Below are 18,388 nucleotides of genomic sequence, written 5' to 3'. Positions count from 1 at the left end.
AGGACTAGGGCATGTGGGTCATGAGAAGATTCTAAAGGTTCTGAAACATGATCGGCATCCCTGCTCTGAACACACACACAACACAGGTCAGATCACGATGTCAGCAATGTGCCATGGTCGATGGGTTTAAGAAAAGCTATGCTGTAGCGACTTAAGATATTGTGTAACAGACACATCCAAAACTAATTTGGAATGGCAAGTCCTTATCCCATCAATCCTGAACTTGAACTTGACATCGGTGACCTGACCACACACACAACACAAGCCATGTGGATGCTCAGCTGCTCGGGGGACAAAATCTGGGAAGGCAAAAGCCTGTATAACCTGAAATTGTCTCTCAAAGGCAGCCAAACCCCCTGTGGGTTTAGCCAGAGAGGGCCTCCCCTCCTGTCGCCTGATTTTTATGGGCCCTGCGTTACCACGTTTGGCCTAAAAACAGTAATGGGGCGTTATGTTGTAACGACCCAATAATAACTTTGATAGACGATTTAAGGACGAGCGTCCTATTTTTCTTTGATACTTTTATTCAGTTTTGTTTATTGTTTTGACCTCCCAGGATATTTCTGGTGGCGGAAATATCTGATACCTGTTCTGATTATGGTGATATTGGTTGCCATAATTGGTCTGCTGCATAAATTAGGTTTGTTACCCTTAGCCCGATACATCACGGCTAAAATTCTGAAGGGGATATGTTATGTCATCAAACACACCATTATCATATTGTTCCGTGTGTTAAAATATTGCGTAGTGGCTCTAGCAAGGGCACTACATTCAACAGGTGCGAGCCCGAGGAATCGGCTCGTGCGGACCAGGGGTAGGTCTCCCAAGGTGAGATTTGCACCTGGTACTAAAGAGACAGGTAGGAGAGCGCCTCCCACAGATGTTCCTTAAGAACAGGACGAGGGGCGCGAGGAAAGGAGAGAGGGTGTTAGGGGAACGGCGGTTCTCTTAAACAGGATCTCCTGATGACAGGTAAAACAACAATTTTTTGACAGGTTTTTAAGACATTTTTAACGAACTGACTGATCGACTGAATGTGTGGATTTTTGTTTTTGTTTTCAATTTTTTATCACTTTTTAGCCAGTTAATGGTAAATGTTTAAACGGGGTAACTCTTATGTTTTGAATTTTGGGGACGGGCGACCTGTTGACCTTTTTGTTTCTCTCACAGGGTGACCTTGTCACCTGAGGGGAGTTTACTTTTGAACCAGTTATGTCGTTTAATAGAATTTCAGTAAATCATTGATGCTGGCGCGGCTATCTAATAGGAGAGCACCGTGAATTGGAAGTCGCGTACAGAATCATTTGCTCGCGCCAAACCTGGCCTTAAAAGGGCCCTGACTGTTTAAAGGTTTAATTTTATTTTTTATTATTTTAATTTTTAATATTTTAATATTTTTTATTATTTTAATTTTTTATATTTTAATTTTTTACGATTGTTTCCATTTTATGTTTAAAAAAAAAAAAAAAAAAAAAAACCTGCATTAATTAGTCCAACAGAAGGTTTCTATAACTAGCTTTCTGTTTTTCTTTGATATATTCTTTATTATTAGCTTTTGTGTTTATTGTTTTAACCTCACATCACCCATCGGTACTTTGACAAGTTCAAACCCTCCGCCCAGAATGGGAGCACCATGAATCCCAATGTCAAGCAGGTCCAGGGCTGTTCGCGTCATCCACACAGCGAAGCCTGGATCTGAAAGATCGAGAGAAGCCCTGCATGTGCATCCTGTGACCAGAACCAGTGATCCGTCTTCCTGAAGACCGAGCAGCGCATGCAGTGACGTTCCGACCTCTACCTGGGGATCAAGACAGACTGTCACAGATCCCACCAAGGCCAACGGCGTTTCGAGAATCCCCCGAGCTGACCTGCCTCTTGGAAGCAGAGCCAACGGACGTGGCACTACCAGGACCGCAGGGGAGCAGCAGAGATCGAGCAGTATGAGGCTTCATAAAGGGGGCCCGAGGTTGACAACCAAGGTCAACACTACAACAGTGTGGGCTCCACCCACATTGTTTTTCTACAAGCAGGACCGGGGCAGACACGTCCCGGTGCTGACCTTTTCGAACTGAACTGTTCGACCGGGGGGACTCAATTGTAATTCGTACAGAGGGTTCCCCCGAAGGAACTCAATTGCACCCGGTGCAGAGGGTTCGAAGAAGAAGACCCGGCTGTACATTGCACAGCGGGTCAGGACAGTTGGTCTACGAACGGAATATTGGACTTGATGGGTAATCATAACTCATAGACATTTGGCGGTCCTGATTTCTGGACTATGTGGATTATATGGTGACAACGATGCGGAAGAGACACTGGGACAATGGAGGAGTACCAAGGTGATTGAGCGTGAGTAACATGGGAAAAAGAAAAAAAAGAAAAAAAGAAAAAAAAATGTGATATGACTTGTATTGAGGTATTCATTTTATGTTACTGATTTCAAGGTTTTCAATGGTTTATGTTGTATTTTGGTTTTTATGTACATGTAGGGGTTTTGGTTGAGGCATAATTCAGGTTTTGATGTTAAGTATCTGTGGCTAATCCGAGAGAGGGTGTGAGGAGTAGTCGGGTTAACACAGATAACTGATAATAAGGGAAACAGATTAAGTACCATTTGCATAAAAGTAATTGAAATATTAAAGGGGCTTGGTTTATCAAAATTCACAAGAGAGGGTGTTAGAAGTGGGACAAATAAATGCGAATTTTTCTGGGATTAGCGAGAGCAAGACCAGGCCGGGAGAGAGGTCAGAGGAGGCGTTTACAACAGGCTAGACACGACAGGACAATGGCACCTCTGGTGATATTCAAATGAAGACCTGGATTCATGTGTGTTAACCTGCCTGTAGATCAATGGTCATTGATATGATAATGTGATATATGTCTCCCAATATGTTCCGTATCCTGACCCCCGGTTAGAGTGATATGATGTCACTGGCACCGGGAAGTCTCACCAAGTCTGAAAGGATCATAGAGTGGAGACCCTAAGTACCCAGGGACAGGAGGAGACACCAGTTCCCCTCTTTGATGTGGGACAGAGAGTCTCCCCAGAACCTCTCAGGAAGAGAGGGGGGGGGGGGATGAACCCCCCATCAACACCCCAAAGAGGGGGACGAATATCCGGTAAAAGTGGGCCGAGGGTATAAAGGTGACGGACAGGCTGAAGAAAAAGAGAGTTTTTAGAGGTTTTTTGAGGGTCTTTGGGGGAGTTTTTTGAGAGGTCAGAAAAAAGGGTTTTTTAGTTGGTGTGATTTAGCGTCAGGCTTCCGAGAGGGAACTGACTTATAATTGTACTTTGTTTATTTCTTTCTTCCTTTTTTGAATAAAATACTTGGCTGCCTTGCAGTCTTAAACTTTACATTCGGTTCGTGGACCTACTTTTTTTGTAAGTCCTATTTCTTCACCCGTCGACCCACCCGAGGAGACGGAAGGCGGAGACCCGGGAGCGGACCCCCCCCCCCCCCGCAGCCTCCGAGGTGAGTCTGCACGGCTACCCCTACTGACCTCAGTCCCCCAGGGACCATTCTGAGCCCTCACACTCTCCACTGACATTTTGTACGGACGAGAGAAATCGCTGCAGCTGGTAGACCTCCGGCTCTCGGCCGAGCCGTGGTTGGCTCCGGGACCAAGAGAGGGACTCGTAACACTCGAGTCCTCGTCGCGGAGTTTGTCCTAAGAATAAGAATATTAATAAGTGTCCCGCCAGCTGTTCTAAGAGCCTCGTACCCTCGAGCGTGTTTGGGAGGAGACTAGATAATTGAATACCCAGCATTTCTCTCCGCGAGATCGATCTGACATCATCCGGGGTGCGCGTGCCGAGAATAACAGCTACCACTGTCTATGTGCACGCGTCATTCATCAGGCCCGAACGATCGCGGAATCATATAGAGGAGTTACTGATCTCCGCCTCCTCTCCCCTTAACTCGGTCTTCGCCTCGCCGAGTTTCCTCTCCCCTCGCGCACGGCGCGGAGACCGTGACCGGGGCCGTTCGTCAGAAGAGAGGGACAGGGCATCGTGACCCGTGTGGACCCGCGTCCTCTACAGTGCGACAGGTTAGTCACACAGACGCCTGGGCGCCGCCGACGGGCTCTTACGACAGTTATCTACAGGTCTGTCATTAGAGCACGATTATTTCCCCTCAATAAAGTACCCGGTGTGAGCCGGCTCGCACCTCAAACCTTTCCCCCCCTCCTCTCCATCTCTCCTCTCCCGTCTCGTTCCCGTTCCCCCCCCCCTCTCCCCGCTCCTCTCCCCCCCCGGTTTCCCCTACCCGAGAAGACTGCGGCGTGCCTTTTTCTTTCCGTCTCTCACCCGAGGCGACAGAATTCGGTTCACGTACGTCGTCTCTCTTAACACTTGAGAACAAACTGTACGTCAAATCTGAGAAGTGTGAGTTTCACCAGGAACGGATAGGCTTCCTGGGATACATCATCAAGCAAGGCAGGTTGGAGGCAGATCCTGGAAAGATTAGAGCTGTTACTGAGTGGCCAGTCCCCACTACTCGGAGAGAGTTGCAGAGGTTTCTGGGTTTCGCAAACTTCTATCGCCGGTTCATTAAGAACTATAGCAAGGTTGCAGCTCCACTCTCCAGTCTCACTTCAACCAAAGTCAAGTTCTCCTGGACCACTGATGCTAACGATGCTTTTCTGAGACTAAAATTACTGTTCACTTTGGCCCCCATTCTCATCCAGCCAGACTCAAGCAAGCAGTTTGTGGTTGAGGTAGATGCATCAGACATCGGGTTGGCGCTGTTCTGTCCCAGACAGCAGGGCCAGACAATAAACTTCATCCTTGTGCTTTCTTCTCACGCCGTCTTTCCCCAGCGGAGAGAAACTATGATGTGGGCGACCGGGAGCTGCTGGCGGTGAAGATGGCGTTGGAGGAGTGGCGACACTGGCTCGAGGGCAGCGAACTGCCATTCCTAGTTTGGACGGACCACAAGAACCTCGAATACATCCAGTCAGCTAAACGGCTAAACTCCCGACAAGCCAGATGGGCTCTCTTCTTTGGTCGTTTCAACTTCTCTCTAACCTATCGCCTGGTTCCAAAATACCAAGCCTGATGCCCTGTCCAGGGCGTTCACTTCTGTGGGACCAGTTACCTCTTTGGACTCTATTCTCCCTCAGAGTTGTGTTGTGGGTGCCCTCACTTGGGAGATCAGTAACTCGATCCGAGAGGCGCTTTTGGAGCAACCTGACCCTGGTAGCGGTCCGCCTAATCGTCAGTTTGTCCCCAACTCTGTCCGTTCCCAAGTTCTTCAGTGGGTCCACAGCTCCCGTTTCGCCAATCACCCAGGTGCCAACCGCACACTCTCCCTTCTCCGGAGACATTTTTGGTGGCCAACAATGGACAAGGACACTAAGGAGTACGTTGCTGCCTGTACTACATGTGCCAGGAACAAGGCCTCTCATCAGAGACCTGCAGGATTGCTTCAGCCCCTTCCAATCCCTAGTCGACCCTGGTCACACATAGCACTGGACTTTGTCACCGGCCTACCGCCCTCACAAGGAAACAATACTGTTCTAACCATTATTGACCGTTTCTCCAAATGTGCCCATTTTGTAGCTCTGCCGAAGCTCCCCTCAGCCCTGGAGACCTCCCAACTTCTCACCCAGCATGTTTTCCGCCTGCATGGAATCCCGGCTGACATCGTCTCCGACCGTGGCCCTCAGTTCATCTCTCAGGTCTGGAAGAATTTCTGTCATGCACTTGGTGCGTCTGTCAGTTTAACCTCTGGTTATCATCCCCAGTCAAACGGTCAAACTGAAAGGGCCAATCAAGACCTGGAATCTACTCTCCGCTGTGTTGCCAATCGCAATCAATCTACCTGGAGCTCCCTGCTACCCTGGGTTGAGTATTCCTTCAATTCACTCACGTCCTCCGCTACTGGTCTCTCACCTTTCGAAGCCTCCTTGGGGTACCAACCTCTCCTGTTTCCTGAGGAGGAGAGTGAATTGGCAGTTCTGTCCGTCCAGCAACACATTCGACGGTGCCGTAAGATTTGGAGGGACACCCGCTCTGAACTCCTCCGGACGTCTGCCAGAAATCAACGGTCAGCCAACCTTCACAGACATGCCGATCGTCCTTACACCACTGGACAATTAGTTTGGTTGTCTTCCAGAAACATCTCCTCCTCACCGAGTCTAAAAGCTGTCTCCTCGGTTTCTTGGCCCCTTCCTCATTGAGCGAATCATTAACCCCTCTGCTGTCCGCTTGAAGCTCCCCAGAACCATGAAGATTCATCCCACGTTTCATGTGTCCCAGATCAAGCCAGTCCACACCAGTGACCTGTGCCCTCCGACCGTTCCCCTCCTCCCCGGGTCATTGATGATCATCCTGCCTACACCGTGCGTCGGCTCATGGATGTCAGGCGCCGGGGCAGGGGCTTTCAATACCTGGTTGATTGGGAGGGTTACAACCTGGAGGAACGTTGCTGGGTGCCTCGGTCACGCATCTTGGACCCGGTCATGTTGAGGGAGTTCCACATGGCAAACCCTGACAAGCCTGGTGGTCGCCAGGAGGCTCCCATTGAAGGGGGTACTGTGAGGATTTGCAGTGCTCTCTCCTTCTGTTCCCTTTGTTTTGTGTTTGTTATTGTCTATCTGTCTTCCGGGCTGGGCGTGGCTGACCCACTTTTGATTCCCACCAACTCTCCTCCTCAGCTGCTGCTCATCCTCCTGATTACTACTCACCTCCACCTGCATATATACCCGGTTCCTTCATCCAGTATTTACCAGTTCGTCGTTTCACCACGCTGGTAAATCGACTCGGTAAAACGTAGTTAGCAGTACCTTGTACTCTCAGTATCTCTGTCCAGTACCCCCCTGCCTGCTCCTCTGCCTGCCACGTCCAGCCACCATTCTTCCGTCTGGGTTCCTCCGTGCTTCCACGCACACCTGCCCCAGCCTACCAGCTCACGTCAGCTCTGGAACCCCGGCATCGGACCTCCGCTCCTCCTCTCCTCCGTGCTTCCACGCACACCTGTCTTCGCCTGCTAGCTCTAGTCAGCTCTGGATCCCGGGCATCGGTCCTCCACTTCCACCTCGGAGGAGACTCGCTGCTGGTCCGGGACTTTGTGGATTATCAGTTCCCCTGTCGTCAGTGTAACCGGTGCTAAGGAGGAATAAACCTGTTTCCCTTCATAAGTTCTGTCTCCTCGCTATAGTGTTCAGTATTGTGGGTTCACTCCTGGAGCTCTCGGAGAGCATAACAACTTTAAAGAGAGGAGGGCTACTTGTCTTTACAGTAGTGGGTCTACTCTGTCACCCAATGTAACATGTGCTGCATCTCTTTCTCACTCTATTCTGCTCTGAACCTCTTTCATGTGAGGGTGAAACTCTTTTATTTTGCAAACCTCTGAAACCCAACCCAATGTTTCTTAAAGCTGCTCTGAACCTCTCATGCCCAAAGTTACAGTGTGTTGATAGTTGTTATTGGACAGTGTTGAGCATGGTGTGTTCTTGAAATAAAGCTTTGTTTTTTACAATATTCTACTCAAAACCTCTTTTCTTCTCATTGTTGAGTGCTATTTAAACTCGCCCAAAAATTTCACCAGCCGCCACTGGATGGGAGGAGGGGGGGGGGGGGTTAGAAATGTCAGAGGGTACAGTTTATGGACAGGAAGGAAATAAGTAAGGAGTAACGAAAGAAGGAATGGATAATGAAAGAAATCTGAAAAAAATAACACGATGGGTAAGAAAAAGGAGAATAAACAAAGACTGAAAGAAAACAAAAAGATGAACAAAGTGATGACTAAATACATGAGTAAAGAAAGGTAGGATGCTGCTGGTGAGGCAGGTGTGGAGAAAAGAAGGAGGGGTTCAGAAGGAAGAAACAAAAGATGGCTGAAAGAAGGAAGGAAGGAAAGGAAAGGAAAGTGTGAGCCACAGAGGAGAACACGTGAGTAAGTGAGTAGGCTATGAATATGGAATTATATTCTTGGATGTGTGGGATGAAACTTAAAGAAAACAACTGATCAGTAATAATTGTTAGGTAAAATGCATTATTGAAAAAATATGTTTGTATAATCTCTGTGGCACTGTTACAAAATATCTCGAAATTACAAGATCTGGATTTCATATTTAAGAAAAAAGTTAAGAAGAAGTAAAGAAACATCAGACTGAACATCAGTGTTTGAATACATCATCAATGTCTTGAAGGATCTATAATGGTAATACGCGTTGGCTCAAAGACACAATGATAAGATATTAAACAAATCATAACGATGATAATGATATGAAACGCATGAACAGCTACTCACGCCATCATGCAGCTGTTTCCTCAACTCGGTCAGTTCTCTGAGTTAGTGCGGCTGCTTGCTGCTCCTGATGCTCTGGCCTCGCGAGTAGAAATGATGAGATGGCTCTGACTCACCATTGCTCCCTGTATGCTAGGGTTGGTTGGACTCCTCTGTCCATCCGGAGACAAAATCATCGGCATGTCCTTATTTATAAGGCTATTCTACATGTACTTCCATCGTATCTTTGAACGCTAATTCAGCTGAAAAACCCTGGAAGCTACCATCTTCGCTCTGTGACCTCTGCTCAAGGCCTCCTCTTGCTCTCCGTCCCTCACGTCCGTTTGGAAATGGGAAAAAGAGGTTTTAAGTTAGCTGCTCCTGCGGCTTGGAATTTGCTGCAGACAGACCTGGGTCTCCGGGAACCGGTCTCCTTAGGTGTTTTTAAAAATAGATTGAAAATATTGGAGGGAAATTCATCTAGCTGTAGATGTTTTATATGACGGAGGTATGTGCTCCTGTGTGAGCTGGGTTGTGTTGGCTTGAGTCTTAGTTTTGGTTTTATTCATGCTGTGATTTTGTTTTTCGTTTTATATATTGTCTGTCACTGTTTTATGTTGTATTGTATGGAACTTGTGTGACGTGCTACTGCTGCTGTCTTGGCCAGGACACTCTTGTAAAGGAGATTTTTAATCTCAATGAGGCATTTCCTGGTAAAATTTTTTTTTTAAAAATTAAAAATATGTCGCTGAGCACGCAGCTTTAAATGTTCACGAACACAACGAGGCGGGGCATTTCCGTGTACATGACTACAATAACATTCCTTGACTTTCGACCGATACGTCATGATTGCGTAATTGAAAGAATAAAAACAAAAGATATCACATATTTATGGTTGCACCTTCCCATCCTTTGAACGCATGTTGTGATCTCCCTCTCCTTCACTTTCGTTTCCCCAGATTGAAAACCTACAGCCACATCTGAAGGAAATGAAACAAACTCATATTTTCATAGATTGAGATTCAGACTTCCCAGACCGGTTCCTCAAACACAAACAAAAGAGCAGGAGTGCACAGGGACCGGTTCGACAAGGTGCAATCCAACAACAACATAAAAAAGATATATCACAAACATATTAAAGGACTTTACATGTCATGTCACAGCAAAGGGTCTGAATACTTATGACCATGTGATATTTAAGTTTTTCCTTTTTAATAAATTTGCAAAAATGTCAACATTTCAGTTTTTTTCTGTCAAGATGGGATGCTGAGTGTACATTAATAATAAATATAATGAACTTTTTTGATTTTTTGATACATATATATATATATATTATTTTGAATACAAAACAATTCAATAAAATAAAAATGTGTTAATCACTGTACACTCGAAGAGATACTTGCCAGAGAATTCAGTTATAATAATTATGTGGTTGCACCACCTGACATTTTTTGAGCATGTTAAGTCAAAAGATACTGTTAAAAATACATGTAACCACTTTACATAAGTTATTTAACAAATGAGATCAGCATTACATCACATTTTTTAGGTTTTTTAAAAATGTCCTTTTTAGAAGCATTTTTTGTCATTTACCCAAATATTGACTTAGTGTGCATTATTTTAAAGACACATTTTAAAGCACAGCTTTTGAGCCCCACACGATTTTTGAGGTTTCTGCTCGAAATGACACCCAAACTAAAAAGGGTGTAGCTCTGCAACCACAACAGCTATTTGAATAATGTTGGTGTTATAATAAAGGTAACACATGTGAGCTTTTGTTCAGATATGTAAATATTAGTATATATGTTACTGCTTAAGAGTAAATGAAGATGAAACTTCTATGAAAATACACAAAGCTACATGTCGCTAGCTCCGGAAACGTTCTGAGTGGGCCGACACCTGACAAAATTATGATTATGATATTTTAATTTTTATTTTAGTTGGTGTTTGAGTTGTGTTGAAATGGCTCACTGATACTTGTAGCCCAAGTTGTCTTCTTTAATTTGATGTCCAACATAAATATATTTGCTCATGTTTATTGTAATATTATAGATAGTTTATAACACAATATCATAAACGCACCGAATTGGGTGCGTTGGGGCATAAGTGGTTGTTGTGAACACAGTGTTGATATGAACAGCGCTTACCTGGACACATGCATTGTGCCGCTCTTTGGCCACTTTCCGGTGTTCCCTGTACTGTTTGGTTTCCACCTCACACTGACGGGGTTCTGTTTAATTAAACCAAACATGATCTTTGGCAGGAGCTTTCAAGAGCTGTAGTCTGATTAAATCCATTCGCGCCCTGTACTGCAACATTATAGAATACATGAATTTCTTGTATAGTAACCACACAAAAAAACACAACTTGAAGATTTCTTCGTGTACACATATTATATTTAATAGTATTGGTAGGCAACTGTGTACGACTGAGACACAGCTTGACATCCTTTTAATCCATACACTCATCTGGCTCTTATATTCAGTTTACAGCGTGCATCAAATTGACTAATTATACAAAAATATTTTACATACAGCAAAGCAGATTTCATGTACTGTAGAAGTATAAATGCTCTTACGTGACATTCAGTGCTAGGAGAGGAAACAACACATAACAGGAATATAACAAACACGACATATGATCAATATCTATTGCAATAAACCAAGTAATATATAATTATGATAATGACTTTAAACATGTCACAGTGGATATTATTTAAAAGACCCGTGGTATATTGAATGATCAGCCTGTGATACAAATGACAATATTTTTTAATATAGTTTTTTAAAGCCTTTTTCCCCCATTAACTAAAAACCTGTAAAAACACCTGCCACTAAAGGATACAACTAATCCATTTATAAGTATTTTCAGATTTTTCTTTAGCAATACCTTTTGTTTCCAGAACTAGGATCAGTGTTGTAAAAAAACAAACACTATGGCTCTTGCAGGTTTTCCAGAAACTTCTCTATTTCTCTACCCATTCGGTTCCAGCTTTTATTTTTGATCTTCTCCAGAAGATTGATGCTCTTCTCACGATAGAAGGATTGTTCCGGTATCTCTGCCGCCTTCATGTGGTACCGTACTGACTGGTCGGGATCTTTTCGATCGAATTTTAAATATTTTGCGTATTTGTTGTAGAGGAGCTGTTTCTCTGCCGGTTCCAGATCCATTTTTAGCAGGTCCTGGTACATCTGGTCAGCTTTATCCATGCCATTATTAGACTGAGCATGTATATTTGCAAGGTCTATTTTCTCCACAAGTGAAAAATGAGGGTAGAGAGAAATCACCTCCTCATGGAGACTGACTGCTCTGTCTATCATGCTTTGCTTTGTGTGACTGTCCCTGAAAAAAATGATCTTCCATTTCAGACAGAGTGCAGCACATCTCTTCAGATAGCGCTCATCTGGATGGAGTTCCAGAGCCTCCTCTGCCAGAGCAATGGCCTCATCAATAGATACGTAGTTACTGTAAACCCTTATTATCGTTCTCATGCCATTGTAGCTGCTGACGGGATTTCTCAAAACCTTTACGGCCAACTCACGTGCTTCATCCTTAACGTCTTCTCCTTTTTTTCCACGTTGCTCAAGGTAGCAAGCAGCGAGGTAGAAGTTCTCTGGATCCTGTTCCTGGGTGACTCTCATTTTCTCCAAGAAGTCAGCCGCCAGCCCGTTGTCGCTGTACTTAAAGGCACTCACTAACCCTACGACGTAACTGGTGTTCCACTCCACCATCTCCGGCTGCATCTTGATGGCTCTCTGGAAGTAATCTGCCACCAGCTCTCTGTCTGTGCTGAACTTCATCAGGGTCCAGGCTTTCTCAGCGTAGGTCTCTGCATGGAGCTCGTCCTGCGATGGTGATGGGTATTTCTTCATCAAGGCGTCTACCTTTGACAGGTAGGCCTCGCTCTCTGCCTGGTCTCCCAGGTGGTGGTGCAGCCAAGCCAGGTTCCCGTAGTTCACCACTAACCAGGGACCGTCATCTGCTTTCCTCATCTGGCGGAAGGCCTCTGCAGCCTTGTTGAAGAAACTCTGGGCGTCTTCGGTGGAGCCCAGCTGGTACTGAATGAACCCCTGCAGGTTGTAGATGTGACCCAGCCAGCTGTTTCCCTCCTCTGTGCCGAAGTCCACCAGCTTGTCGTTGAGATGTAAAAGTTTCTTCTTGTTGGTCTCCATATTCCAGGTGAAGTGACACTGCAGGGCCTCCAGTTTTGCCACTAGTTGTTTTTTACTCTGAGAACAACTGATGAAAAGACCAAATATTACAATACATCACTAGGTTCATATAATATGCTTGGTGGCGTGTATGTTTGGATAATCATTGTTCATTTCATGTTTAGGAAGGGAAGAAGATATAAATGGAGTAAGGAGCATTGAATGCCCAGGAAAGAAATAATAAATAATAATCTGTTAGCTCCTTTGAAAGAAAATGTTTTCACTGCAGTTACTGTGTACGGTTGTGTATGTGACAAATAAACAGCGTAGGATCTGAAAGTTTGGAAGGAAAAAGGGAAGTAAGGAAGGATGGGAGGAGGGGGGGGGTTAGAAATGTAGGAGGGTGCAGTTTATGGACAGGAAGGAAATAAGTAATGAGTAACGATAGAAGGAATGGATAAGGAAAGAAATATGAGAAGAATAACACGGTGGGAAGGAAAAAGGAGAAAAAACAAAGACTGAAAGAAAACACAAAGATGAACAAAGTGATGACTAAATACATTAGTAAAGAAAGGTAGGATGCTGCTGGTGAGGCAGGTGTGGAGAAAAAAAGGAGGGATTCAGAAGGAAGAAACAAAAGATGGCTGAAAGAAGGAAGGAAGGAAGGATAGGAAAGGAAAGTGTGAGCCCCAGAGGAGAACACGTGAGTAAGTGAGTAGGCTATGAATATGGAAAATAAAACACATTTTACATTTCTCCACCAGAATTATATTCTTGGAAGTGTGGGATGAAACTTAAAGAAAACGACTGATAGTATTTGTTAGGTAAAATACATTATTTAAAACATATTTTGTATAATCTCTGTGGCACTGTTACAAAAAATCTCATAATTGCAAGATCTGGATTTCATATTTAAGAAAAAAGTTAAGAAGGAAGAAAGAAACATCAGACTGAACATCAGTGTTTGAATACATCATCAATGTCTTGAAGGATCTATAATGGTAATACGCGTTGGCTCAAAGACACAATGATAAGATATTAAACAAATCATAACGATGATAATGATATGAAACGCATGAACAGCTACTCACGCCATCATGCAGCTGTTTCCTCAACTCGGTCAGTTCTCTGAGTTAGTGCGGCTGCTTGCTGCTCCTGATGCTCTGGCCTCGCGAGTAGAAATGATGAGATGTCGCTGAGCACGCAGCTTTAAATGTTCACGAACACAACGAGGCGGGGCATTTCCGTGTACATGACTACAATAACATTCCTTGACTTTCGACCGATACGTCATGATTGCGTGACTGAAAGATTAAAAACAAAAGACATCACATATTTATGGCTGCACCTTCCCATCCTTTGAATGCATCTGTGTGTGTTGTGATCTCCCTCTCCTTCACTTTCGTTTCCCCAGATTGAAAACCTTCAGCCACATCTGAAGGAAATGAAACTTACTCAGATTTTCATATATTCAGATTCAGACTTCCCAGATTGGTTCCTTAAACACAAACAAAAGAGCAGGAGTGTGCAGGGACCGTCGACAAGGTTCAATCCAACAACAACATGAAAAGATATATCACAAACATTAAAGTACTTTACATGTCATGTCACAGCAAAGGTTCTGAATACTTATGACCATGTGATATTTAAGTTTTTCGTTTTTAATAAATTTGCAAAAATGTCAACATTTCAGTTTTTTTCTGTCAAGATGGGGTGCTGAGTGTACATTAATAATAAATATAATGAACTTTTTTGATTTTAGCAAATGGCTGCAATGAAACAACAAATTAAAAATGTGTATATACATATATATATTAGTGCTGTGAAAAATAACGCGTTAACTCAGTTAATTCAATTACAGGTTTAACTAGTTTTTTTAAATTTAATGCATTTAACGCATGCGCAGAATGAGCTTCCAATCCGTCTGTTGTTGGTCGTCGGGACGAAAAAAAAGTCACTTGCAAAATGAGCTTCCAATACACCACTTCAATCTGAACTATGTCCGCTCTCATGCAGACGGTCTGTTCATCGGTAATGATCCTTCCGCAGGTTCACCTGCGGAAACCGTGTTACGACTTTTACTTCCTGTAGATCAGGGGTCTCAACACGTCGATCGCGACCTGCCAGTCGATCGCGGCGTAGTGTTGGTAGATCGCATGACATTAATAAGATTGGCCCGCCCCTGACATGTTCTCTATAGCACGTCTTTGTTCTTTTATTAAACTAAACGTCTGTTGTTGATCGTATCTCCACAGCAGCATGTCATTTCTGTCTCTTCGCGTTGCGTTAACACTTATCGATCTCCGTCTCGCGCACCACAGAGCTCCGTGCGCACATCGACCGAGCAAAAAAAGTCACTTGTCAATCTGTCCACCTGTCCGGGCCGGTGAGGTTTCAGCTTTGCAGCGGTGTCCCCGTCCCTTTCATCACGGCCCAGTTCATGAAGAAAACCCACAGTCAGTTTGCCTCAGCAGCTGCTAAAGGAAGACTAGAGGCCTTTAGATTGTATCATGGTGGAGTTAATGGTTGACAAACAAGAGAAAGATGTTCTGTTTAACCCTCCTGTTACCTTTACATTTACTAACATATTTTACCCTCAGGGTCAATTTGACCCCAGCAATTAAAACCTCCAGAAAATTATTAGAATTAATATTGCTTCCCAAGTTTAAGTGTGAGGTACTTTATGTTTGTTTGTTGACTACCTAAATAGCCCTTTAAATAAATAAAAAAGTTGATATTTGTTATATGTTTGACACAGTGAAAAACAGCCTGGGGTCAAATTGACCCCAAAGAACACCGACATTAAACATTGAATGGGGTCAAATTGACCCGAAAGGCAACAGGAGGGTTAAACATTCTGTTTAGGATGAAGATGTATTAATGTTCCATCTGGAAGAAAACTGCTAAATAACTGCTGAGTTGCAGCACCATTGTATAGAACAGGGGTCACCAACGCGGTGCCCGCGGGCACTTGGTCGCCCGTAAGGACCAGATGAGTCGCCCGCTGGCATGTTCTAAAAATAGCTCAAATAGCAGCACTTACCAGTGAGCTGCCTCTATTTTTTTAATTGTATTTATTTATTTAGCTATTCTTGTTTAAATCACACTTACATGTAACTTACAAATGACAATATATATATATAAACACTTAAAATGTAAAATGTTTTTTGTGTTTAATATAAATGAACTCTGACCGAGTAAAGTTCAAAGGTCAGTATTGTGCGCATGACCAAAACGTAGCGTTGTTGCGCTCTTACAAACAAGCTAACGTTAGCGGACGAGCTAATATGAGGAGAAGAGTTACCCAAAAATGTCAGAAAAAGAAAGAAAACATATCATTTTCACGACGAATGGGAGGTAGAGTTTTTTACCACTGTGAAAGGATCCTGCGTGTGTTTAATTTGCGGGCAACTGTGGCAATAGCAAAGCGGCACAATGTGGAGAGACATTTTACTACGTGTCACACAAGCTACCATGCTAACTACCCACTGGCAGCGCATGCGCAGAAAAAGCCCATGAGTTAAAGGCACCTTTGTGCAAACAGCAGTCTTTTTCACTAGACCGGTTAAAAACTCCCAAAAGCAACGAAGCCTCGTTTAGAGCTACGCAATTCTTGATGAAGAAAAGAAGGCATTTACAGACGGGAGGTTGTCAAAGAAGCAATGATGATAATTGCTAAAACTGTGCTTGAAGACGAAGTATGGAACCGATGTACTCTCCAGTCTCCGATGTTCAACTCGGGCAACTACAATGGTAAGAAGAGTGTCGGCGATGTCTGGGAACTTGACCGACCAGCTGGACCGTGATCTGGCGAGGTGCGGTGGTTCAGCATCCAGTGTGACGAGTCGGTGGACAGCAGCAGCTGGCGCAGCTGATGGTCTTTATCCGGATGGTGTTTGATGATTTCTCCACAAAGAAGAACTTCTGACACTACTGCCCTGAAGACAACTACGAGGGAGTTGACATTTATAACGCAGTGAAGGAGTTTTGGTGGAAAAAAGGTGCCGCTGGAAAAGCTGGTATCAGTGACTACGGATGGGGCTCCTGCTATGATCGGCCGACACATAGGATTCGTTGCTCACTGTAAAGCTGACCCAGAGTTCCCAAAGTTTCTGCAGTACCACTGCATCATACACCAGCAGGCCTTATGTGCAAAAGTGATCTGCTTTGAGCACGTAATGACTCCGTCGTGAAGATCATAAACAGCATCCGCTCCAGAGCTAAACAGCACAGGACATTCAAGGTACTTTTGGAGGAGCTGTCAGCTGAATATGGTGACCTGCTACTACACACAGAAATCCGATGGCTCAGCAGGGGACGAATTTTGCAACGTTTTTTGTCACTTTTGGGTGAAATCAAAGAGTTCATGCAGTCCAGAGGTGAGGACACCGTGCTGCTGGAGGACACTGAGTGGATACTTGACCTTGCATTTTAACGGACATTACTGGAAAACTGAACAGTTTGAACTGTGAGCTGCAAGGCAAAGGTAAAACTATCGCCGATATGATAAGTGCTTTAAATGCATTTAAAGCTAAGATGAACCTTTAGTCTGTGCATTTACAGAGTAAAAAGTGCTGCACTTTCCCTCTGTGCAGATGGTGCTGAAAGACAATGCTTCTGCATCTAAGACTTTTGACAAAGTTGCAGAAAAGTACTCTCAGGTCATAAACAGAGTTGGGCAAGAGTTTGAGAACAGGTTTTGTGACCTGGATCAGCTTGAGCCATGTGTGTCGTTCATTTCTAATCCTTTCATGAACGTGGACATATCATGCATTGCTGAGCAGTTAAGTGCAACATTCAGCCTGGATGCTGAACAGGTGGAGATTGAAATTGTAACACTGCAAAATGACCTCCACCTCAAAGCCACCAGGCTGCACCAAACTTTGGTGCCTTGTTGACACAGAAAAGTACAGTGGTGTATGCGCAGCACTATGAAGGTTGCAAGCCTGTTTGGTTCAACTTATCTTTGTGAATCAGCCTTTTCTGACATGAACTTCATCAAGAACAAACACAGAACACGCCTCACTGATGCACATCTGCAGGACTCACTCAGAGTTGCAGTGTCAAGTTACACACCAGAGTACAACACACTAGTTAACAGCATGCAATGCCAGGCTTCCCACTAACTGACAAAGAAACAGATAACAAATTTGGTGTCCAGTTCAAAGTGTGACATGATTTATTTAAAAATTTGAGAGTTGACTTTGTATTTTACATGAGTTATTATTTGTACAAACATGGTGCAAAGTAATTCATGATTTGTTAAAAAATGTTAGTGGCTAGCTAGTTAAAATGGGATATTGTGATTTCACAAGACTGTCTTAGAAGTGATCATTTAAAATGTTCAATTTGAAAATGTGCACTTAGAGAAAATATAAAAATAAAGTGTTGCATATTGATATTTATCTGTTTCTATATATATTTATTGTGAGAAATCATGAAGATGATCAGTGTTTCCACAAAGATAAATATCATTAATTATTAATAATAACATAGAGTTAAAGGTAATTGAGCAAATTGGCTATTTCTGGCAATTTATTTAAGTGTGTATCAAACTGGTAGCCCTTCGCATTAATCAGTACCCAAGAAGTAGCTCTTGGTTTCAAAAATGTTGGTGACCCCTGGTATAGAAGAATGTATAAATGTATATATCCGTCTTTTGTCATAAATCTCTATGTTCTCACAAAATATACAGAGAATATCGGTAATATGTGATTAATCATGATTAATCCACAAAAACCTGTGATTAACCCGATTAAAAATTATAATCGTTTCACAGCCCTAATATATATATATATATATGTAATTTATTATAAATACAAAACACATCAATACAATAAAAATATTTTAGTCACTGTAGACACTCCAAGAGATAATTGCCAAAGATTTCAGTTATAATAATTATGTGGTTGCACCAGCTGCCATTTTTTTAGCATGTGAAGTAAAAAGATACTGTTAAAAATAGATTCAACCACTTTACGTAAGTTTTTTAACAAATGAGACTTG

At 43.5% G+C, this 18,388-nt stretch overlaps 2 protein-coding genes across 2 annotated transcripts in view; one reads left to right on the top strand and one right to left on the bottom strand.

Moving 5' to 3' along the window:
* Positions 1-10,598: 10,598 nt before the first annotated feature.
* On the bottom strand, positions 10,599-13,926 carry LOC130193913 (interferon-induced protein with tetratricopeptide repeats 1-like). The gene is made up of 2 exons (XM_056414745.1): positions 13,474-13,926; positions 10,599-12,470 (listed from the first exon to the last, which is right to left on the bottom strand). The coding sequence occupies exons 1-2, from the start codon at positions 13,479-13,481 to the stop codon at positions 11,165-11,167; spliced, it is 1,314 nt and encodes a 437-aa protein (XP_056270720.1). The 5' UTR covers positions 13,482-13,926; the 3' UTR covers positions 10,599-11,164.
* Positions 13,927-16,153: 2,227 nt separating this feature from the next.
* The window catches only part of LOC130194155 (uncharacterized), a 4,386-nt gene continuing 2,151 nt past the window's right edge, over positions 16,154-18,388 (top strand). Inside the window, exon 1 of the mRNA XM_056415043.1 lies at positions 16,154-16,197. Within this exon, the coding sequence (XP_056271018.1) occupies positions 16,154-16,197 (44 nt within the window). The remainder of the gene's footprint in view (positions 16,198-18,388) is intronic.

The sequence above is a fragment of the Pseudoliparis swirei genome, chromosome 5 (assembly GCF_029220125.1).
Source record: "Pseudoliparis swirei isolate HS2019 ecotype Mariana Trench chromosome 5, NWPU_hadal_v1, whole genome shotgun sequence".
Lineage (NCBI taxonomy): Eukaryota > Metazoa > Chordata > Actinopteri > Perciformes > Liparidae > Pseudoliparis > Pseudoliparis swirei.
Note: the sequence above shows the minus strand (reverse complement) of the source record. Positions and strands in the feature narration are given on the sequence as shown.